The 24,575-nt window shown below is 38.6% G+C and overlaps 3 protein-coding genes across 4 annotated transcripts in view; 1 reads left to right on the top strand and 2 right to left on the bottom strand.

Moving 5' to 3' along the window:
- LOC139937152 (thiosulfate sulfurtransferase/rhodanese-like domain-containing protein 2) overlaps nucleotides 1-9,856 on the bottom strand; it is a 47,136-nt gene extending 37,280 nt beyond the window's left edge. For both annotated transcript variants that reach the window (XM_071932182.1, XM_071932183.1), the window contains exons 1-7: nucleotides 9,704-9,856; nucleotides 8,482-9,054; nucleotides 7,129-7,251; nucleotides 5,802-5,910; nucleotides 4,502-4,623; nucleotides 3,179-3,337; nucleotides 249-387 (exon numbers count right to left, since the gene is read on the bottom strand). In XM_071932182.1, the coding sequence (XP_071788283.1) occupies nucleotides 249-387; nucleotides 3,179-3,337; nucleotides 4,502-4,623; nucleotides 5,802-5,910; nucleotides 7,129-7,251; nucleotides 8,482-9,054; nucleotides 9,704-9,742 (1,264 nt within the window). In that variant the 5' untranslated portion in view covers nucleotides 9,743-9,856. The remainder of the gene's footprint in view (nucleotides 1-248; nucleotides 388-3,178; nucleotides 3,338-4,501; nucleotides 4,624-5,801; nucleotides 5,911-7,128; nucleotides 7,252-8,481; nucleotides 9,055-9,703) is intronic.
- Nucleotides 9,857-10,047: 191 nt separating this feature from the next.
- On the top strand, nucleotides 10,048-18,068 carry LOC139937025 (SAC3 domain-containing protein 1-like). Its single transcript, XM_071931969.1, has 9 exons — nucleotides 10,048-10,208; nucleotides 11,058-11,117; nucleotides 11,616-11,744; nucleotides 12,692-12,853; nucleotides 13,248-13,414; nucleotides 13,868-13,916; nucleotides 14,483-14,623; nucleotides 15,916-16,105; nucleotides 16,948-18,068. Exons 1-9 carry the CDS (start codon nucleotides 10,135-10,137, stop codon nucleotides 17,083-17,085), a joined length of 1,110 nt encoding a protein of 369 aa, XP_071788070.1. The 5' UTR covers nucleotides 10,048-10,134; the 3' UTR covers nucleotides 17,086-18,068.
- LOC139937024 (C3 and PZP-like alpha-2-macroglobulin domain-containing protein 8) overlaps nucleotides 17,306-24,575 on the bottom strand; it is a 60,911-nt gene continuing 53,641 nt past the window's right edge. The window contains exons 37-40 of the mRNA XM_071931968.1: nucleotides 24,258-24,485; nucleotides 22,937-23,725; nucleotides 22,359-22,390; nucleotides 17,306-21,694 (exon numbers count right to left, since the gene is read on the bottom strand). Of these exons, the coding sequence (XP_071788069.1) occupies nucleotides 21,449-21,694; nucleotides 22,359-22,390; nucleotides 22,937-23,725; nucleotides 24,258-24,485 (1,295 nt within the window). The 3' untranslated portion in view covers nucleotides 17,306-21,448. The remainder of the gene's footprint in view (nucleotides 21,695-22,358; nucleotides 22,391-22,936; nucleotides 23,726-24,257; nucleotides 24,486-24,575) is intronic.

Raw genomic sequence — 24,575 nt, 5'->3', positions numbered from 1 at the left:
TTACAAAAAGCTCCCAAACCCTTTAAGATCAATCTTAGCTTTTCGTGAAATTGGCCAGGGCTTGTATGAAACTTACTTGCGACAACATCCTGATGGTACTGATAGCGTATCGATCATCAAACACAGATAGCTTTCCTCTGAAGTTATACCCTACTTTTAAAACATCTTTCTAATCCAAGGCAACGTGTCCCTTTAAGATTGATCTCAGCTTTTTGTGAAACCTGCTCTAGGGGATGTATGAAACTTACTTGCGACAACATCCTGATTTGTACTGATAGCGTACCGATTATCGAACACAAAGAGCTTTCCTCTGAAGTGACCATCAGGATACTTATCAAGGTAGTTGTGCACCCCTCCCTTGAGCTGTAGTATCTCCTTGCAGACACCCTGAAATACAGAATGGTGGACTTGTGTCATGGAGCTGCCATCTTGTTTTGGACGCTAAGTGGCAGCAGACATGTAAATTTCCATTGTTTACATAGTTATGAGCATGCGCACATTGCTAAGATCACATCATACATCCTGCGAATGCAGATGCAGAGCGAATGTTGACGTCACAAAATTCACATCGAATATTCAAAGCAGTTCAGCTCTGCTTAGCTCACTTGCAAATCCGCTGCGAAAGGATAGTTGTGGTGTCAAATTCACGTCAAATTCGCTTTGCATGAACATTTGCAGGGAGTATTAACTAGGCTTTACAATGTAACTCAGTTGTTCTCAGTAATGTGCATATTATGCGCATAACTATGTAAAACAATGGAAATTTACTTGTATGCTGCCACCTAGCGATCCAAAGTCTCCCACTGGCAATGGCAAATAGTCTGGTGTCAATTTCGTATGATGAAAAACAATAATTTTGTTTTAACTAGGCCTATGTGTACATAAGAACAATAATAATAATAATTATAATATAATAATAATAATAATAATAATAATAATAATAATAATAATAATAATAATAATAATAATAATAATAATAATAATAATAATAATAATAATAATAATAATAATAATAATAATAATAATAATAATAATAATAATAATAATAATAAAAAAAATAAAAATAATAATAAAAATAAATGATATGCCTGGTAAATATTTTCATCTTTAATAAAATGGGAAAAATGTCATGAAATAGAATGTATGGATGGATTAAGGTATATAAAACTGAAAATATTATCAGCATGTTTAAATCTGGGCAATACTTCAAATTACTAGCAGACAAAAATAATTATATTTATAAAGATACTGCCTGTGGGAAACAGTCTACCAGAGTAAAAACTGTCAACCCATTTAATATTTTTTTTGTTTTAAAAAATACAATAAAAAATAAAGATTACATCACTTAAAATATACAAAAATCATTGTCAATAGCAAACTTAAAACATCAAGTGTGGAAACGAATATTGATTGCAGTAAGAATCTACACAACAAACAAAACAAAGAAAGTATTTTTTTGTGTGTTTTAACAGCAATAAAATACATTTTGGGAAATAGGGATGTCACTAAAAATGAACGACCCTTTTTATTTGGAGGGAAAGGGCAGAATTGGGAGTTGTAAAGAGAATTGGGAAAAGGGAAAATACAAAGGGAATTAAAAGGGGAATGAAATTTAATTTCGAAACAAGAAAGTCACAGATAACAAAAAACTCTGGACATTTGGAGGGAAAGTGGAGAATGGGGAAAAAGGAGATGGACAAGAAGATAAAATGCATTTTTATAATGGGAAAGTCAGCAAACAACAACAAACTCTGGGCCTTTGGAGGGAAATAATAAAGCACACATAAATCAAAGCGAGTAAAGACCATCTTTGTTACAATAGCACTAGAACATAATTTTGGAAAGGGAAAGTCAACAACCTTAGCATTTGGAAGAAAAGGGCAGAATGAGAAAGTTGAAATGAGAATGAAATAAATGGGTCGGGATTGTCGACTCTACAGGAGTAGGATAGAGTGGAAGATGATCAAAATATCAGAATATATTTTTTAAAAGCAGACAAGGCTACTTTTTGTAATTCAAAATGACAAAAACAAATTCGAAATACACCAGAAGAAAACATCCGATAATCATGTGAGAAAATTGCACACCTGTAACAGAAATTATCAAATTGGAAACAAATTAACATCACAACAGAAACTGAGGAAAATGTTAGTTCATATAGTTGCATACATAAATGGTACAATGATTATGTTCAAGGGGACCTACCAAAAACATGATTGAGAAAACATTAAATATGTTATTCATATATGCAAAAATATAATGTTGGAAACAAATTAAGATTTAAACATCACAAAAGAAATTCACGACAAATATCATACATTGTATACACAAATAGTACAACAATAAGTTTGAGGGAGTTGATACTGGAAGACCTGCCAAGAAACACAATTGAGAAAACATTTAACATATTATTCATAGAAAAAATATCACGCAAACAAATTGAGATTTAAACATCACTTAGGAAACTCAGAACAAATTTAGTTCGTTGCATACATAAATAGTCAAAAAAAAGATTAAGGAGGTGGAAGAGATGGGAAACACAATTAAGTAAATATTAAACATGTTATTCAAATAGAAAAATTAAATGGCAAAATATAAAAAATATCGAGTTGAAAACAAGATGAGACTTTAAAAATCATAAAGAAATCAAGGACAAATATCAATACATTGCATTCAAAAAATAGTAAAACAATCAAACATATGAGGGAGATGAGGACAGATTACCATAAACAGGTGAAGTCAACCTCACAACCATGGGCAACGTGCCGTATCACGCTAGATCTGCGTACGTCTGTAACCCCTGGGAGGGAAACTCTGATCCGTGTCTTTGATTGGCTATCATATGCGCGAAAAATTTGAAACGCCGTGCGTCTCCAAAAAGCTCTATACGCCCCAACGCGTGCGTATAAAGATGTACAGTACGTATTCACTTTTTTGTCAAGCAACACTGAACGGCAAGACAAGTTTATGACTTTATTACACACAGCGCATCCAGCGTGTGCGCGACTAACGCCCCACACAGAACGGATCAACCACAGGACTAATTGTAATATCCCTTAAATTTGGATGTTTTCGAGTTACACTTCCAGGGGTTATGATCGAGCAAGGCATGCTGGGAAAAAAATGGCGCGGCGAGATCGATCACCCCTGGAAAGAGGTTGGTAACGAGTATACAGACCTTTGATTTCAAATAGGCAGAGCCCCGCTCACATCTGATGCCCCCAGTGCAGTACATAATAACCCTCTTGTCTTGAAACAAGTCCAGGTTCTTGTCCACATACTCGGGCCAGTAGCTGAACTTCCGTATGTTAGGAGTCACAGCACCTTTAAACTGGCCCTGAAAAGACAAAAGTTAAAAGCGGCAGAGTTATTTTTGGTTATCAGTTTTGATTATAGAACAAAATTAATATAACAACAATAATTGTGTCATGTCAGGCTCTGGTGTCTCTGATCAGCAAAGTGTGGCTTAAAGACACTGGACACTATTGGTAATTTTCAAAGACCAGTCTTCTCACTTGGTTTATCCCAACATGTGCATAAAATAACAAGCCTGTGAAAATTTGAGCTCATCGAATTTGACTTCGTCAAAGTTGTTAGATAACTATGAAAGAAAAAACACACTTGAAAGACGAAGTTGTGTGCTTTCAGATGCTTGATTTCGAGACCTCAAGTTCTAAATCTGAGGTCTCGAAATCAAATTCGTGGAAAATTACTTCTTTCTTGAAAACTACGTCACTTCAGAGGGAGCAGTTTCTCACAATGTTTTATACTATAGTAACCTCTCCCCATAACTCGTTACCAAGTGAAGTTTTATGATAATAAGTATTTTGAGTAATTACCAGTAGTGTCCACTGCCTTTAGCGTCCCATCGGAAGGACAAAGCAATTGGTTAGTGTGTAGATTTTGGGCAATAAATGCAGAGTCTAGTATTCAAAGGTCGCCCAGGAAAAAAGCAAAACTGCAAGAAAAACATGGAACAGGGAAATCAAAAACAAGGATTTCTGCATAATGAGCCTAATGAATGCGGAAACGTCATACTCCTCTCCTTTTGTAATGAATGTGCCAACAATGAAAAAAAATTACATAAAAAAAATCACAGCATATCTTTAAAGGCACTTGACACCTTTGGTACTTGTCAAAGACCAGTCTTCTCTTCTCATTTGGGGTATCTCTTCGTCGAAGTTGCGAGATAATAATGGAAGAAAAAACACCCTTTTCACCCGAAGTTGTGTGCTTTCAGACCCTTGATTTCGCAACTTCAAGCGTGAGGTCTCAAAATCAATTCAACTCAAGCGTGAGGTCTCAAAATCAATTCAACTATTTTACTTAGAAATTACTTCTTTCTCAAAAACTATGTTTCTTCAATGGGAGTCATTTTCTTGCAATGTTTTATACTAACAACACGTCTCCATTGCTCGTTACCAAGTACGTTTTTATGCTAACAGTTATTTTGAGTAAAATACCAAGAGTGTCCACTACCTTTAATAAACCAACTACTTACTATCTTGCTCTCATAGAAGTTTCGACAATCCAACAATAAAGTGGTGTCCTCTTTTCCACCACTCTGAGATTGAAGTTCATGGTCTAGTTCTCGATGAAATTCTTCGGGTGTTAAATGTTCTCCTGACAGACACAGATTGACCAGAAAGTTTTAGTATACATGAATCTGGCAAGCCATAATATTATAAGTTATCACACAAGCGCGAGTGAAATACGGAAAAAATATAGCGCTTCTGCATCCCACATCCAAAAAAGCCTTAGGCTGAGTTAAATATGGGACGCACACGTGCTATATTTTCCATATTTCCACCAGCGCGCGAGTGATAACGTATTTATCTTTAAGCAAACTTGGTGCATGACATAGAACACACAAGACGCATGGTAGTGATATTAGCCGTGCAATATAGGTTCTTATCACCACGCCATTCTGCGAATCTGATTGGAGGATTAGCGCGTACTTGAAGATAAAATGTATTATTACATAGCGCTCATATCCGCCACTCAGTTAAACTCATCCTCAAGTCCCTTCAACATTAAGTATTTCCTGCAATGTATGATAATAATAATAATAATAATAACAAATTCTTATATAGTGCACTTCACAATAACCGTATTAATGCGCTATACATTAGTGCTCTGGTCATAGGACCAAATAACATCCTTTTTTAATGTTTCTCAGGGCCATGGGAGTATACAGCCCTGAGCTGCCTCAACCTCTACCCTCATGCACTAGGTACCCATTTATACCCCATAAAAACAGCAATTATAGTAAAGTATGGGGGACTACGTTTGAATTATGAGACCTACTCCTCAAAGGCAGTGGACACTATTGGTAATTTCTCAAAATAATGATCAGCATAAAACCTCACTTGGTAATGAGTAATGGGGAGAGGTTGATAGTATAAAACATTGTGAGAAACGGCTCCCTCTGAAGTGATGTAGTTTTCGAGAAAAAAATAATTTTCCATGAATTTGATTTCGAGACCTCAAGTTTAGAATTTGAGGTCTCGAAATCAAGCATCTGAAAGCGCACAACTTGGTGTGACAAGGGTATTTTTTATTTCATTCATATCTCGCAACTTCGACGACAAATTTAGCTCAAATGTTATGCACATGTTTAGATACACCAAGGGAGAAGACTGGTCTTTGACAACTACCAATAGTGTCCAGTGTCTTTAACATAGCATACATTGGAATTGCGGCTCTACAAAGCTGTACAAGCCATGAAGGCCTTGACAAAAGACTAGTCCCAGACAGGCAACAAGCCAAGGTTAACAGCCTTGTTACACCTCTACACACACCTGCTTGTCTGTAGCTGAGCGTGTTGGGGTCAACTCCCATGGGCACAATCTCCTGGTGAACACCCACCTTCAAACCCTTTGGGAAGTGGCTAGAATCACCTCTGCTTTTCTGGAAGAAGAAAAAGTAGCAATTCTATAAGGTGAATTCACAATAGCGTAGAAGGCTTGCGTGCTTCCTTTTTGAAAGGGCAAGGGCAACAAAGCATTTTCCTTTTCGGTAAAGGACACCTTATGAGGAAAGAATGTAAGTTTCTGCAGGAGCATTTCAAGGGCACCAAGGCAATGACCAGAGGCATCAGTGAAGTATCAGGCCTGAATTAGTTTAAAAACTGGAACTCAACTACGTACACTTACAAGGCGAAAGCCTGGAAAGGTTTCCAAATCATTGCTGACGAAAGGTCTGAAAATTTGATCAACATTTTTTTAATTTAAGGTTGACAAAGCAAACTTTCCATACATGTAGCTTGGATTTTAACCTGCAACTACCTGTAGTAGATTAATGTACCGGTGCTCTTCCAACTGAGTCAAATAGCCTGAATGTTGGCAGTCTCCCTATTTTGTCAATATCTTTATTCGGGAGTGCCAGTCAGAGGTTATTCAACCTGGAACTGCCATGTAGCCAGGGATCGCAGACAAGTTTACGATATAACCTGGAAAACAGCTGCCAAGGGATCACCTCAAAGAAACTGACTGGAACCATTCAAATCAATTTAGGGTCGAACAACTAAGGATATTGTTAGGGCTACACACGTAGATGGATCAGTCGGTAGAGCACCAGCATACTAATCTGGAGGTCGCAAGTTCAAATCTTTTCTAACCAACATAGGGCTAGTTAGACTGGGCCCCTGTCTTTATCCGCAAGGATAAAGTTAGGTCGCTGCCGCTATGATCCAGTGATTCCATTGGATACAGTGATATCATTGGATACACGTGCAGTGACATAGATGCCCAAAATTTGGGGAAAATTTTTGCCCAAAATTTTGACTATTTAATAGTCACTGCTCTCAAGTCCGCAATGGAATTTGACTGCGTATCTATATGTGAAATGACCCAGGTCAGAGGTCAAACAACAAGGCGGTTTTGCAATTTTTGAGGCCGGTCTCACGAGCCTCGAAGAATGACGTCAGCTAAGGGCTAGTTAGCTTTGTTTCGAGTGGTAGAGGGCCAGCATGTTAAACGCAAAGTCATTGGTCTTCAACTGTTCAACCCCATACAAACTTAAAAAAAACTATCACAGACCAAGATGATATTTTCTGCCATAAAAGCTCAACATTCAACAAATCTTTCAACCCAGCAATGAAAGATTTGATTTTTCATTTTCTTGTACCTTGAAATCCAAAGCAGTCATTTCAGTAAATAGAGGATGGTTTCTAACAGCCTTGATGTACAGATTGGTAGCTTCTACAGATCCTCCAACAGTTCCATTAAGCCCCTCAGTGGCAAGACGAATCTACATGTGTCAACATGAAATAAATAATCAACGCTTTTAATCATATGGAAATTTTCATCGGGGATAAAGAATATTCACTTTGGTTTTACCAATCATCATATTAATAACTTGACACTGACAGCAACACAACTTTACAAAGAATCTGAATCTGAATTATAAAAATTTTCCTAATGGAAACATTACACCAACTTTTTGCAAGACAATGAGAAGACAATGAAGATGCTGGGGAGTCATCGGCGGGTGGTTAAGAGCATCAGATTCAAGATGGTGGTTACATAAGTCATCAAGTTGTGCGTTCCAACCCCAGTCAGGACACTTGTGTTCTTGAGCAAGACACTGTAAATGCTTCTCTTAACCCAAAGGTAACATGGTTCTTACGATTGATTTATTGTATACTACTCAAGGAGCTGTGAATGGAATAGGCCTAAAGGCCAAGTGACCATGGGAAATAATGACTACAAGTCTATTTGTATTATTATTCATGAAGAAATTTCAGTTTTAGACGATGGAGGAAAACCCCTATTGGGAAAACCCACGCAATCAGGTAGGTATTGAAAACAATTTTTTTTTAAATGCAAGGCTCCGGTCTGGGAAATAATGACTACAAGTCTATTTGTATTATTATTCATGAAGAAATTTCAGTTTTAGACGATGGAGGAAAACCCCTATTGGGAAAACCCACGCAATCAGGTAGGTATTGAAAACAATTTTTTTTTAAATGCAAGGCTCCGGTCTGGGAAATAATTACTACAAGTCTATTTGTATTATTATTCATGAAGAAATTTCAGTTTTAGACGATGGAGGAAAACCCCTATTGGGAAAACCCACGCAATCAGGTAGGTATTGAAAACAATTTTTTTTTAAATGCAAGGCTCCGGTCTGGATTTGAACCAGGGGTCCACAGAGGTGAAAGGCATGGAGAAAAATCACTCAGGTTGGTAGTGGGCGGTCAGGTTGGTGTTGCGGTGTCTAAGTCTTGCCTCGTCTTCTACGTCTAGGACCCGGTTCAAATCCTAATAGGGGCACTAGTAGTGGATTGGGTTTTCAGTCCCTACTAGCTGATACTACGTGGGTTTTCACTGGAATAATTCTCCGAGGTTTTCCTCCCACATCTATCTGAAATTTCTTATCATCTTCGTTTCTCGTTTGGCTCTTAGGGCGTTGAGAATATTTATCCAGGTGTAGACTGCCCAAAGAGGCTCAGGAAGAAGCAACTTTCAGAAAACCTACCTTTCCTGCTAGATGTAACCTCTGACATAAAACCCTCTGCCACTCAGCAATTTCTTCAGGTTTTTCAATGTCAACATATCTATAATACAGTAAAATTTGTCCTCCATTCTTGTCTAAATGTTGGCAATCTTCCTCACTCGGTAGCCAAGGCAACGTTTCCCTATATTTCTCACACACTTCTGTGTCCTTGTGGCTTCCTGTTTCTGTCACTGAGTTCTCATTTTGCGTCTTTTGTTTCTTCGACGACTCCAAATCACCACTTCTGTCTTTTTCGTCATATTGCAAATCTTGCGAACCTCTCCTTAGTGACAACTCTCCCTGCTCAAATCTTATTGTTGCGACTTCACTTCTGTCCTGTAAAAGTCTCTGACATTTACTATCTTGTTTGACCTTCTGCAGTTCGAGGGTCGTGGCTTGGTTTACAATCTCACTGTGTTCTTTTGCAACATGTTTATGAATCTCAGCAGCAACAATAAATGTTTCATCACAACACAACCAGGACAGGGTTATTTGATGGTCATCGTTGGGATCTGAAGCACCTAAGCGCCTTGAATTGACAAATTCCGCAAAGACCTGTAGAAATTAATATAAGCAACCTAAATATTAGTTATTAAAGTGGTATAATACATGCGATACTTTTTAGACAAACAAATCTTTGAAAGAAGGTCCCCACGGGCGGGTAGGCCTACACAGCTTATGTGATCAATTACAACACATCAATCAATAACATGACATGATGATGGACCCCATGGCGTTTACCTCAGTGTAGGGGGTCCATTAGTTGCGATATTAACGTAACCCTCCTCTCGACGGCCGCCCTGGCCTGGGAGGAGGGTTACGTTATCGCAACTAGGGGTCCATAAGTCAGGGAATTATTAATCCTGCCCCTCCCCTAGCCTAGCCCCTAGCACTAGCAGGATGAGTATGATGGGATGGTCATGGAATGGATGGGGCTCCCCTCTTTGCCCCCAAAAAATGGATTATGATTGGCTTGGCTTGGCTTGGCATCCCATTCTTATTATATAAACCCTTACAAAAAGGGGATCCACAAAATGTCTTTGTACTCTTAGCCCCCCCCCCCCCCTTCCTCGCCCCCCCCCCCCAACAATTTCGGAAAAGTTCCTACCACACACAATCATATCATATCACGGTATCGATCACGCCACCATTTTTTCATTCGATATGAATTAATTAATTTAAGTCAAATAATTTAACTGCTTACCCGTTTTCTTGTGACTTTGGAGATTTTCCTTGGTTTCATTTTAACAATAACAACACTCAGTATTGACACACTACAAAAACCAACAAAAAACCATTGCTCTCTTTACTTTTACCAACTATTGTCTTTGACAGTACAAGCAGGCTCATGTCCGTCCCTCATACGGTCTCGCCAAAGTGCGCCCTCATTAGTTTGGGATTAATACAACAAAACAGGTTAGAGCTTGATTTTAAATGGTAACTAGTAGTTGTGACCTCACCTTGACCTTATTGTGTACAACTCGGTACAAAAGTCAAGGGAGACCGTGGCTACAGGTTACGTTTTACTGCATCAGACATAATGTTGTCAGCTGTAGCTAGCTAGCTGCATTTTGTGTAGCTGTCACTTTCTCACTGGTTTGTCTTGTCATGCTTGTGGTCGTCGTCTAGCTAGTCATGGAAAAAGCAGTGAGAAACAACGAAATTGTAGGGAGATGTTTGGACATGTGTCCAGAGAGAGAAAGGAAAACGTAAGCTTTTTAGTTTTATGATAGGATTTTACTCATTTTGAGGCAATAGGTACTAATAGCCAATAGTTTTACTTTTTAGTTTTATTAAACATTTGATAAAAGTGAAGTGTTTTGCTACATTCCCTCAGGTCAAAATCAGAAAAAGAGAAAAATTGGATTGAGCTCTTAGTCTTACTTAGTCTTACTCTAAACTTATTCCTACACCCATGGCTCCGCTTTTAACATTGGTGTAATGGTGACAGTGATGAGACCGATGTTAAAAGCGGAGCCATTAACAGCTCAACGAGGTGGGCTAACCCAAAACCGTACCACAACAAACATTGAATTGACAATCCAATTAATGATTGCCACTGTCACTGACCAAAGAATAATTTGGATTCTTTAAGATTTTGTTGAATGCTAATGTGACGTTTTGGTATTCGGCCGCCACTTTCTAAAAAGTAGACTAAGACTAGTGTAAAGACCACTTAGCGACTAGAGGCTCTACGGCAGGTTTATTTATTTATTTTTAAGGTGCTGATGACTTAATTAATGTAATGGGTGGACCATGGAGGTAGACTTCATGGGTGGACTAGTCTTTACTTCCTGTTCGTTGGGAATAAGTTTTGACCTACTTTGATTTGAGAAAAGAACAAATCCAGGGCACGGTACATCTTGCAAACAGAACTCTCTAAATGTTTTGCTGATACTAGTGGTTGAGTGAGAAATGTAGTAAAGTCGTGAAAGTAAAAGTATTGTCTTTCTTACTCTCAATTGTCTTGCACTCATTTCTGGACTCTCATCGGTCCACCATAATGTTGAATAATTAAAATTCTTCTGAAATGTTTTTTTTTAATTAATTTTTTTTAGGCGGGAGTTGCAGGAGAGACTTCATCCACTGGAGGTTGCACCTGGCGTCAATCCAAAAAGGTCTGATGTCCAACACTCAAATTTTAAGTTATAAAATATGGAAGTCTTATAGCGCACGTATCTACCAAACAGTTGATATATTTCTGGCAATGAGACTAAGGATGTCTCATAAAGTGAACTTTTAAAATCACTGTAGCTCGCAAACCTGTAAACCTTGTTTTAACCTTACACAGGGATGTGTGTAATATTGTAAGCTCAGTAATTTCTCAAATGACAAAAAAAAATTAAATTAATATTACTCAGGTGGGACCGAGATTCCCTGGTTGCTAGAGGCAGTTTGAAACCTATACTTAAGCAGCGGAAACTGCAAGAATTTAACATGTTAAATTGTGTTTTGACAGCACTTTATTTGCATCTAACTTTTACGTAGAGGCCTAGTTATTGTGTATTTTAAACTTGTGAAACAATGTCAAAATGGTGTTACTTATTTCTTTGTGATGCTTTGAAAAACAATATAATTGACAAATAACAGCTGTTGAACTATTTATTTTCTTCCAGCGCAAATGCCAGTCACAAGACCATGATCAAAGAGTACTCCAGACCAGCCGCAGGGAAAGCTGATGCCGTTGCCTCTGACCTTCGACCGCCAGAAGTGTTACTGGAAACCATGCACTACATGATAACAAAGTATGTTGGACGAAAAGATGCGTTTGGTTCAAAGAATGAGATAGGCCTACTCAAATTTTCCTAAGAAACCCCATCATCGGCTTTGTCTGAATTTGATTGATTTGGTTCTTGCTGCATGGTGTTTATTAAGCAAAACAAATTGTGCAAGTTGTAACATCTTGTAAAGTAAAGGTTTTGGGTGGAGTTTAATGGGGTGGGTCTCTGGTTATCACCATGGCAATAAAAACGTTTGCTTTTGAAAAAGCCTGCGAGAGCATGGTGCAGTGTTAAAGGAACACATTGCCTTGGATCGAAACGTGTTGGTCTATAAAAAGTGTTTTGTAACCATTTTTTTTATAAAATGCACATGGTTGGAAAGATGCTTTAAAAGTAGAATACAATGATCCACACAAATTTGCCTCGAAATTGCGTGGTTTTCCTTATACTGTGCGAACTTAAACATGGTCGGCCATTTATGGGAGTAAAAAATTTGACTCCCATAAATGGCTGACCATGTTAGTCGACGAGTTAAAAGGAAAACTGTGCAATTTCGAGGCATGTTTGTGTGGACCATTGTATTCTACTTGTACAACATCTTTCTACCCGTATGCACCTGATATCAAATAGTTACAAACGCTTTTCAAAGAGCAACTCGACCGATCCAAGGCAACGTGTTCCTTTAATTGCGAGATTGCACCCTAAGGGCTTTTGTGTGCTTTAAGTTGCACACACAGTCAAATTGCGCTTAGCAAAACCACTTTCTTGCAATAGGACGGTGGTCTGGTATACTTATGAGAGTGGTGAAACATGAAAGTGTTTTCAAAGACTGTGATTGTTTTAAGAAAGCTCTGTGCTGTAAGATTATGGAACTTTTAAAAGGTTACTTACATACAACATTTTCTCATCATGGTTCATTGTTAGTTTCATCCGACTTTCAATCAATGCCTTTTTTTGTCCTCGTTCAACAGGCTATTACAGAGAAGTGACCAGTCCTTTGTTACGCAGTATGACTTCATATTTGACCGAACGCGCAGCATCAGACAAGACCTGGTGATTCAACGAGCCAGCGGAGTAGAGTGCATGCAGATCCTTGAGCTCGCAATAAGATTCCATTTGTACTCGGGATACAGGTAAACAAAAACCTAAAGGTTAATCAAAGTCAATTGATTCTTTGTAGAGCATTAAGGGTACCCATTTACCCCTAGATGGAGAGAAGCAATTATGGTTGAGTGTCATGCTCAGGGACACAAGTGTCATGACCGGTACTCAAACCCACACTCTGTTGAACAGAAACACCAAAGCTTGAGTTTGGTGCTTTTTTCCTGCTTGGCCACAACACCCTAACGATTCTATATACATATACTGTAGTGCACAGTTTCCCTGGACTTTCCATGTTCACATATCTACTAGCTGAGAAATGCAACCAACATTATTTTCTGTCATTCCAAGTTGCCGCCATGTTATTTCTGAACACTACAAAAAAAGTTCCTCGAGTTTAGCGCTCCTTTTAAAAACTCCACACAGGTTATGCACAGAACACGTGTCTCGGTTTGACGGAAAAATCAACAATGACCACACCCAAGAGTGTCTTAAGAGACTCCTCGTCATGTACCAAGATGCTGAGACGGACGGTAGCACCACAAGTCCCAACCGAGAAGAGTTTGAGGCACTTTATCTCATCTTTAATCTTGGTAAGTGGAAGTGTTGTATCTAGACCATTTTTAGTGGTGGGCTCTAAATCCAATTTAGTCAACCAAGGTCAAGCAGTTCAACAAAGTTATTCATCTTCAGACATGGGGGCCTTCTGAGGGAGTGCTGGGTAGCACAGTATTTTTTGCTCAGAGTGGTGGCGAAATTTGTTAGTTCTGGGCAGGCTCGCCCGGCACCGCTCACTGTGGCTACAACACTGGGTTGAATCCAAGAATGTGAAAGAAATCGTACACTTACACCCAAGACAAATGAGATAGATTTTCTCTTAGTGCTTGTTCAACCCATTTTGATTCTGGTTTTGTAAAATAAATTCTGGTTCAGTAAAAATGTTGAGCTGGTCTTGTAGATATTCCACAAATTTTAGCCCTTGCTGCTGTTTAGAACAAGGTTTCAACCTCATCCCCATTAAATCTGTGTCCCTCTCTCCCTCCTAGGATCACCAGAAGCTTTAAGACATGCACTCTCTCTACCTGTTGGAGTCAGGTAAGTTGGGCTGGATTTTGATGTTAGTTAAAAGCACTGGACACTATTGGTGATTACTCAAAACAAATTGTTAGCGTAAAAACTTACTTGGTAATGAGCAATGGAGAGCTGTTGGTAGTATAAAACATTGTGAGAAACGGCTCCCTCTGAAGTAAAAGTAGTTTTTAAAAAAGAGATTATTTCTCACTCAAATATTAAAAGACTGTAGGACATAAGGCTTTTATTAGACATCTGAACGCACACAAATCTGTGCAACTAGGGTGTTTTTTCTTTTGTCATTCTCTTGCAACTTCGATGACCAATTGCGTTAAAATTTTCAAAGATTTTTTGTTTTTTTCAATATGTTGGTATACATCAAGTTGGATTACTGGTCTTTGACAATTACCAAAGGTCTCAAGACAACTGATGTTCAAAGAGATGATAACAATTGGTTGAGCGTCGACATGTTAATTCAGAGGTCAGTGGTTCAAATCCCACTCAACAAAATTTGTCTTTGTTCAACGTCAAATCACTCAATTTTTGCAACGTTTTATTTCATTTTATTCGATTGTTGTGTTTTTGAATAGGCAGTGCCCCAGCGTCCAGCTTGCCCTCCGTATCCACAGTGCCCACCTTCAAGGTAACTTCATACGAGTCTGGAGACTAGGCTCACAATGTGGTTACATACAAAGCTGCGCCCTTCATCGACATCTCAGGCTGGCTAGATGGTAAGGAGTCAGGACACTAAACCCCAAGTGTAATCTCATCAAACAAACAAATACATCCTAATTTCTGAATCACTGTGATTACTGCAGAATGAAAGTGGACTCCAGGGGTCAATTTTATGGGGCTGGTTAACGCTAAGCAAATGTTTGAGCTAACTATAGCAAAAGCATTTGCTTAAAGACAGTGGACACTATTGGTAATTGTCAAAGACCAGTCATCTCACTTGGTGTGTATCAACATATGCATAAAAACACAAACCTGTGAAAATTTGAGCTAGATTGGTCGTCGGAGTTGAAAGAAAAAACACCCTTGTCACACGAAGTTGTGTGCGTTTAGATGCTTGATTTCGAGACCTCAAATTCTAAACTTGAGGTCTCGAAATCGTGGAAAATTACTTCTTTCTCAAAAACTACCTCACTTCAGAGAGAGTTGTTTCTCACAATGTTTTATACGATCAACCCCTCCCCAATACTCGTCACCAAGAAAGGTTTTATGCTGATAATTATTTTGAGTAATTACCAATAGTGTCCACTGCCTTTAACTGTAAATGTACTTCACAGGTTAGCAAGAAAATTAGGCGACCAGCTTGCATGTTTACCATGGATTTACAAAGTCATTCATACTCATACAGTAAGCACCAGAATGTTAGCATGGCTTTTTGTGTACTTACAGTTCGCTGAGAAATAACATTTACAAAAGCAAGCACAAAATCTGCCATTTAGCAGATCTATGAAATTGGGCTTTGATCCAGAGAACATAAGTCTTGGTTTTATCACGGATAACCCCTCAACTGTTCAAGTCCTGAACACTTTCAAATAATATGCAACAAAAATATTGCATGACATTGCAATACTTCTGATGACTAAATAACTGTAATATTGTGGCGTGTCATGGCCGAGCGGTTTTAAGAGCACCGGATTTAAGCTCTGGAGTTTCATCAGCAGAGTGAGGGTTCAAATCCTGGTTGTGGCACTTGCTTCGCAAAATTGGGGTGGTAGTGCTTTCTGCTCTACCGGCCAGACTTCGGAATGATGATACCCAAGCCTACATTGGTGTGGACTGTAAAAGGGGTAACCCTGTTTCAGCCCTAGGAGTTGGTGGTTCAACCTCTGGAATAAAATAATTGTAGCCCACACCTTGAAGTGGCCTTCAGGCCTTGTGTGTCTGGCGACATGCATAAAAAAAATATATAAAAAAATCTCAAGGAAATCAAGGAAGACCAACTTTTCCGTAGAAAAACAAACAAGAATTCTCAGAACTCTCAGACTAAGATTTTCGGCCTTTCTAATTCTAGGCAAGCTCTTCAGATCCTGAACACGGCCTACAGCAGTAAGAATCTGCGCTTTCCAGTGAGAGTCTTGTCCAAATGGTTGGTGTTTGACTCTGATAATGACACCATAGAGTACCTCGAATTGTGTGGGCTCGAAGTCAATGACAGAGGCGTGCCCTTCCACAAGAGTACTCCTGTTGCAGCAGAAACTATAGTAAGTGGCAACTTAACGGGATCACTGTTGGGTTTGGAGAAGAGTAAAGTTGTTCCAATCCTCAAGTTTTAAAGAAATTTATCCTAAGTGAATGGTTCATCAATTTTGTTTTTGTTTAACTATGCACCGTAAGGCATGGTGGCATGGTTGGCTCGTGCATTAAGCACTCGCCTCCCACCAAGGTGACCCCGGTTCGATTCCTGGCCAGGGCCATATGTGAGTTAAGTTGTGTGTTAGTTCTCTGCTGTGCCAAGAGGAGTTTCCAGACCATCCAGTTTTCCTCCTTTGGGAAAAATCAAACACCCTCAACCTCTGGCTGTGCTCCGTGGTCATATTGAGTTGATGTGGCTGGCAGCCAAAGGCACCATTGCATGCCTGCTTCTCGAAACACGTTGTAGCCGTGTCCTTCATGAATTCAGCTCTTAGCTGCGAGTAAGGGTGAGTAGCCCCCCAAATATTGAGCTGCCTCTATATTCTTTTGGCTGCTCGCAAACTTTTCTAACATATTATAAATAGATTCAGAAATGTACAAAAAAACTGAATCCGCTCCAGAAACCCCCCAAAATGATGTTTATACATGAGCATGGAGCTATTTGAGAGCACACTCCCTACATAAAGAAAATAATGCAACCGAAAATCCAACTTATTAATTTGTTTGCAACTAAAGTGGAGCTTCTCGTGCTGAAGTATCTTGCTCAAAGACACAAAGTATCAGAACCCACACTCCTATGACTTAACCACCAGAACTTGAATTTGATGCTCTCAACCGCTCAGCCATGACACCCTACAAAATGACGGAATAAAATTTACATTTCTTCTTTTTGTCCTCTGTCAATAAACAGCCTCCTCATTGGAAATGCAGTAAACTGGTCGACTCCAAGCAGGGCAGTTTCCAAAGTCATGACCTCATCATGGGATGTGAACAACCAGGTCAAAGGTCAGAGGGTAAATACCCATCCCCAAACCACCCTGAAAGGTGACATAAATTCAAAAATATACATGCCATGTCACCTGTGACATTTTCTTGACTTGTGCAATTCATAATCATCTAGGTGTTAACCTATCGTACAAAGAAACATGGGCTTACGATTTCACTTTATTTTTAAATTAAGAGTGAACAACGTGACTGCCTTGGGTATCGCTGCTACTTGCAATAAATTCTTTTTAGACCAACAAGAATACACTCAGTAAGACACTAGCTTCATAGCTTCCACATCTTTATCAAGTGATACACACAGATGCATGGTGGTTAGTCTTACAGCTCACAAATTTATAACGTTACAAATTAATTTATAAGTACACTATTTATATAATACATAAATCGAGTTGGGGTGGTTTCTTGCCCAAAGGAATGGTGCTGTCGGTTGGACACAGGTGTTTTTTTTCCCATGGCTATGGCTATTGCTACAGCTGCTGATTCATCCAATATGAAATCTTGTGTAAAATTCACTTATTTTCAAGATGGCTGATGGAGCCAGAGCTGTAGCCAAGTCTCCATGTACACAGCCCAACTTTATAAAGCTGTCAAGCAGAAAATACTGCTCAGCAAATTTCTTTGCTAGACAAAACTAAAATTATTTGCGAACCATTGACACCAATGTAAACTCTATGTGAAATTTCGGCAGGTAATGTTTCGGCTAAGCAAGATTTATTTGCGCTTAGCAAGTTTGTGTGGATACAGGGTTTATGACAATCAGTCACTCTACTCCCAAGTCTGTCCCCATATTGTAAAACTTGTACCACTACTTATGACGAACCCATGAAATGTCATCCTTTAAAAGTATTTACTGTACTTTACTTTTATTTAAAACACTGCCTACATTTGTCAGTAGAAGTGTATGGTTGTAAATGTGCAATAGCCGAATGACTTTGGCTCAAAGAAATATTTTTAAATTGTCATCAAATGTATATGATTTTTTTTTCCCCGCCAAATTTGTAATTGTGTTACAAGTGTTGTTTTTTTTAATACATAACAAGCACAAACAAACCTGGGCAAGTTCTAGTCAAGCAAAACAAAAAGTTTGCTTTGTTTCTTCTCATAAAAGTAATACTGTTTGTAAACTTCTAACAGCAGCAACGTACAAGCAGATAGTTAAAGAATTATTCAAAATATAAGTGTAAAATCAAGAGCTACAAATGCTACAGTGATATGAGTCTACTACTTAACTTTATACAAAGGGAAAAAACAATTTGATTAATAACAATAAGGTTTTCATACAATACTTTTTAAATCTATTCTTTTTGAAAAAAAAGGAATTACATTTTTTTTTTTTTTCAGAATTAAAAAAAGTAATTCTTAAAAATTAATCTTTCCCCTATTTAAAACATGTTTCAACCCGTATTATTACTAAACGATGTAGTAAAGGTCCTTAAATGTTTACACAAGTTTTTTTTACAAGCACAAAATTTTACTCAACATTTTGAGTAACCTACATTGTTGTATTTTTAAATTTAAATAAAACGGGGTATTGTTGGCCCATTAAAAAAAAAAAAAAAAAAAAAATTGTATCTTACAAATTTCAAAACTGCTTTGAATTGTAGTTCATAAATATCTAAGACAGTTTATCCATTCTGATTAGTCGAGAGGGCATCACGTGGGGGTGTTTGAGCGGATGATACAAGTAAAAAAGTATTGAAACATGGGCGTGACACGCGAGCTTGCACCTGTGCCGATAAGACAGTTTCTTCATTCCTATTGGTCGAGAGCAAAGGATGGAACAGTTGTGCCACATCGCGCGATACGCACAGCAATCTCCTTATAAGGAGTTGTTTACCCGAAGGCCTTACCATTCTATAGCTAGAGAGGTGTTAATTGTGCTGATAGAAATCATTGACCAATTATAATTTTTGCCTTTATTTTACTTTTTGACCAAAAGTGTTGATGTTTTTTGACCTCAAAAGTATTTATGAATGGGAATCAAAGTGTGTTGAATCGGTTTTCAACTAGTGGTTTAAACCCGCAAAGGCCTAGTATTTGATAATTTACATAGACTTCGCCTTGGTAAAATTATCAAGAACCAGGCCTCGTTGGGATTGAACCCCTAGTTGAAAACCTCTTCACCACACATTGATTCCCTTAATGATGTTATCCTTTGGGTTCCTCTTTCAAGTACATGACAAGAAGTTGAACACAAAATAATAACAATATTGAAAATTTTTAGTGCGTCATGTCTAGGCTACTAGCAAACTACAGTGTCATTCTTTTAAAGCCAGTGGACACAATTGGTAATTGTCAAAGACCATTCTTCTCACTTGGTGTATCTCAACATATGCATAAAATAACAAACTTGTGAAAACTTGTCAGAGTTGCGAGATATATATGTAAGAAAAAACACCCTGGTCATACGAAGTTGTGTGCTTTCAGATGCTTGATTTCGAGACCTCAAATCCTAAACTTGAGGTCTCAAAATAAAATTCGTAGGAAATTATTTTTTTCTCGAAAACTACGTCGTTTTAGAGAGAGCCGTTTCTCACAATGTTTTATACTATCAACCTCCCCATTACTCGTTACCAGCTGAGGTTTTATTAAGATAACTATTTTGAGTAATTACCAGTAGTGTCCACTGCCTTTAAAAGCAGATGTTTCACTAATACGAATGAAAGGTTTGCTGATAAGTTAAGCATCGCTGCTTTCGGTGGAATCCAAAAGCAAAAAAGCAGTCGAACAAATCAGAAGTTTTCCTGTGTCGTTAGTATCAATGAATTTAACTAACAGTTCTGCATTAAATGTTCAAAACAAAGTTGATAGGAAAACCTTTTCTTAATTACTGTACATCATGAGTTAAAATGTTGTGAAATAAAGTGTTCTAAAAGCTCAGGGTAAAAGTTTGTATCGTTATACTGAAGATGACTGTTAGTGTTTAAAAACAGTTTGGTAGAAAACAGTTCAAAAAAATTGCATTTTAATTTGTTTTTACTATCATTAAACAGGATATTTTTTAAAACAAATGTTTGTTTTAACACCGTTTTAAAGGTACCAATAAAATTTTGATACATTTGTACATAAAATATGTGAAAACAAATTGTTATCATGCGTTTCTTCTAGAAGTGAACAAATAGTTTTTTTAGTGTGTATGATTTCAGTCTGCTTAAAATTGAATTGTAAAAGGAGATAAAACAGTCTCTCAGTTTACTTGAAGTAATTAAAGCCATGTTCCCATTAGACTTTTTCTTCTGCTGCCATGCATAAAGTTACCGTGACTGGCTTTGGTGTAACTGTACCGTGCGTTTCCACCTGGACTATATTCCTCTGAAGTTTGCATATCATTTTACTGCGTGGTCGTGGTAGGTTAACAGCACAGAGTTTTTCCCATTGGACAGTTTAGCAGCCCTACTAAGTTTCCGTGGCTGCGCGGAAGATGTCCATGACCTCTTCCGCATGTTGGTTTTAACATCAGGGTCGCAAGAAGTTGACAGGTAGGTCAGTTTACCATCTGTCCCCACTGGATTTAATTTTGTCACTCTAGAAAAGTTGCAGTACTATAATAAAAAAAAAAGTCCAATGGGAACACCGATTGAGCCTTTAGGAAGATATCCAAATAGTTAGCCCCGCTCTTAGGACCAGTCCATTCTGGAGACAGGGGGGGAAGTTCTAGAATCACTTACAAAATATATCTAGATATGTATATACAGAAAGAAGTATATATATTATGTATACTTAAATGTTAAAAACCTGGCATGCTGTATTTATAAATTATTCAAACTGTTTGAATAATACAGTTAAATATTAAAACAAATTCACGATTATTTTTTTAACTGCTCTCTGACAAACAAGCCCAATACAGCCTAGATCTATAATCATTTTAAAACAATCTACAGTTTTCACAAAAATATAAACTGGCTCAAGTCCTCCACAATGATAACATTTTTCTAATTTGTTTGTGACCATTATGTAGCAAAAGGCACGTCTATGCCCTAAGATAGTGAGCAATGCCCTAAAAAGACACTGAAACCCACATACCACAAGTAGCTTATAATTACAATTTTAGTCGGCCTTATTGAAGTCTCATAACCAGAGTTATTTCCCTGTAGTTTGCAGCAGAAAATCAGAAGGGGCAAGCATTTTATGAATGCACAAAACAAAGTTGGTGACACGTATATTATAAGCTTCCCTCGTGTGAACTTCCCTTGTGTGAACCTATAATGTCTTTTTTCCTCTTTTTCAGGGATTAGCATTATTTGCATGCGCACAAAAATGTTGGGGCCATATTTTCAAGCTTCCCTTGTGTGAAATGACGAAACTGACCCTTAATGCTGGCCATCAAAATAAATCACTCGACAGAGTGAGCTAAGCAATTTTGTTTAAATTTCTTCTTATTGATAAGCTGGTACCTGAGCCTCTTCTTAAGCCTTTCTCATCCCTCTTCGCCGTCTCTCTGTTGCTGCCTTGTGGTGGTGTTTTGTTCGCTCATGCGTCGTCTCACCATCAATATGCGCGGCCTCGTCAATGGTGGCAGCAGGCACTGCTGCTTCGTCGTTTACCATGGTGTCTAGCCCAACTACCCGGGGACTGCGGAGTACGTCCGTTTCCGCCATCCACTGTGTTGGCGTTTCCTCATTGGGAGTTGGTTGATCAATATCATCTTGCACCTGGGTTTTAACAAAAAGTGGGGAAAAAATTAGTAACGGAAAAAAAAACATGAGGAGAGAAAATTTCTGAATCCTGTTCTCTCACCGCTGGGAGAGCCCAGTAGTCTAGTGGTTAAGACATCTGCTCTAGAATGCAGAATGTCTTGGATTTAATTATGATGATTTATTGATAATTTATTGAACTAATATTGCGCTCTCTCCAGGACCAGCCTGTTCGAGTGCGCATAACAAAAACAATTCCAGTAAGAAAAATAAGCAAATGCAAAAAAAATACAACAAAAATCTGTACAAAAATTACAGCAAATAACAATCAGTAAAAACTACATCAAACATACAAAACAGACCAAATATCCTGCCCAAGATGGCTAAACAGGGATGATATTCTGAAAAAAAGTCTGAATTTGTCTGTAAGTCAAAGATGAACACATGCAAACAGGGGCTTTCCTTTTTTCACCTGCCAGCCGGATGTACGAGTGAACCAAAATTTGTGCTACCCCACATTCAAATTAAAAATTGTTTCAGGGGGGTTTACATCCTGGCAATCGACTCTGTCTTGTGAACAGGGCTATCTAAAATGAAATAACTTCAAGTATTACAGGTAAACAATATAACCAGTGCTGAACCAACTGGTGGTAAAGTGTGAACTTAAATTGCATTTACTCACATTTTCCTGTGGAGAAACTCTTCCCCTGGCACCTATAAAGTGAACAACAATTTACAGCAAATTATCAATCTGCATGGGTAATTGAGGAACTATTGGTTTGCTCAAAGCAGAAAGGACTTATAAGACGAGGAACGACCAAGTCGGCTCAGAGCAGAAAGGAGTTTAAACGACCTATGTAACAATACCCAGTCGGCTCAGAGCAGAAAGGAGTTTATACGACCTAACAATACCCAGTCGGCTCAGAGAAGAAAGGACTTTTATGACCCCAAAAGACTGTTGACTCGGAGGAAAAATTACTTTTAAAACCTAAGACCCAGTCGGCTCAAAGCAGAAAGGACTAATAAGAACTAGAAAGACCCAGTTGGCTTAAAGCTGAAGGACTTATAAAGTCCTTTCTGCTCTGATACAACAAAGGAGGTACTCATTCAAATTAATTAATTTCTGCATTTGAAACCATCTTTCTTGAGTATAGCTAATCATAACCCAATCCCTTCTGGAACACACAACCACAGTTGGCGTCAACATGGACATCAGTGAGATTTCAGAAAAGTTTGATTTGTAAACTTTTAAGGACCTACCCTCTGTCTCCAGGGAGTAGTACTTGGGTAATTCTTGGGGAGTCAAGTATCCAGTTTCTGAAGGAGGTTCCACTGCTTCCCTGTTGTCTCCATCTGTTGGTTCTTCATCTCTGAATCCACCATCTTCAAGCCATTCTTCCTTTAGCTCTCCTATCTCATCTACATCCTTTTGAACCTTCTCCACATCTTCGTCGATCTCAACTATTTCATCTTCATGTCGAGGGTACTGAGAAGGAGTTTCTTCCTGCACTCCAAGACCTGTACCATCTAGGTTTCTCTCTAATGGTACAGTATCAGTGCCTTCCTCGCTTAGTGATTTTGTCAACCTGTCTGCCTCACCGTCAAGCACCTCATCGACTTGTTGCGTCATGATTTGAGGATGCTCCATGGCAGTTGGGACCTCTTCCTCCCCTTTCGTCACCTCTAGGCCTCCCACTTGTGGGAGAGGCTCAGGGAGGGGCTTATCAAGAGAGGGAGTGGGGTCCTCCTCCCACCAAGCAAATGGTCTATGTACAACCTCGGGTACTTCCGTGTCCTCAGTCCCCCACTCCTTTGCTTTCTCTCCGTCTAGAAAGAATCTCTTCGGCAGATGGTACAGGCTGTCGTAATTGAACGATGTCGGATCGTCTCCTATCGCACTCGGTTCTTGATCGCCGTACGAGGAGTAGTTGCTCTGATCATTGTCCGACGCTTCTGCGTAGGATTTAGTGCCTTTGTCTGTGTTGCCATGGTTACGCCAAGGCGAGCCGGAACTTGCTGGTGTAGGGGCCTTTGTTGCCTTTTCTATAACTGAATAAGGAAGCAAAATAAAAGAGTAAAAATAAAATTCATCAAACTCAAATATCACACCGTTAAAAAAAATAACAAAATTCTTCCCTGGAACACATACATGTGCATGCACTTATATCCAACCAAACATGAAAGACAGGATGCTTAAACCCTACACTTTTACAGCTAAGTGTCCCTGTACTTCATAGGGCTAGTTTTATATAATTTGGTTTTTACCTTAAACACTGATGTGTATTTAGTACTTTCCTGAGTTCTATGAAGAAAAAAAAATCCACTGACAAAATTCTTGGATGGGAGTAGAACCCTCACTGCTAGAGCAGTTCCAAACCCAGGTTTTAGCAGCAGGTAACGCAAAGATTCAATAGATGTTAATTTTTGCATTGGGGAGTACAGAAAATAATTTGGATTCCTTGCATGGTGGGAGTTTAAATAGATGAGGTTTGTGGTAGAACCATGTGTAAATCTCTGTTGAGTAGTACTGGTTCTGTATACTCAAGAGTTTTCCTGAGTTCTGTGGATTATTTATTTTTACCTGGACATTCAGTGAGCGGTCTTGCCACCAGGTCTACATTCAACTGGCACGAGGCGACCTCCATGTGACAGTAACTGAGGTAGGTGATGTTATTGCTGGCGCACACCTTGGGGCCGGAGGTGTCGCAGGTACGCTCACACTTGCACTGGATCAGATCGAACGACGATTGACAGTCCCCGAAGATGGAGTTACAGTTTTCCGGGTTGTAGTTCTCGATGGGCTGATCGGCTGAGAGGTGAAAAAATTGAGAAACAAGGAAAACGTTAACTCTCATTCATTCCTTCTGAAACATTACATTTGTATCCGCATTTACATTCC

This window comes from Asterias amurensis, chromosome 5, assembly GCF_032118995.1.
Source record: "Asterias amurensis chromosome 5, ASM3211899v1".
Lineage (NCBI taxonomy): Eukaryota > Metazoa > Echinodermata > Asteroidea > Forcipulatida > Asteriidae > Asterias > Asterias amurensis.
This window is presented reverse-complemented; position numbering and strand designations above follow the sequence as displayed.

Excerpts from the sequence above, each read along its gene's own strand:
- LOC139937025 (XM_071931969.1), top strand. The coding sequence starts at position 10,135 with ATGGAAAAAGCAGTGAGAAACAACGAAATTGTAGGGAGATGTTTGGAC. Across the intron at positions 11,745-12,691 it reads ATGCACTACATGATAACAAA|GCTATTACAGAGAAGTGACC; the intron begins GTATGTTGGACG and ends CTCGTTCAACAG. Across the intron at positions 12,854-13,247 it reads CATTTGTACTCGGGATACAG|GTTATGCACAGAACACGTGT; the intron begins GTAAACAAAAAC and ends AACTCCACACAG.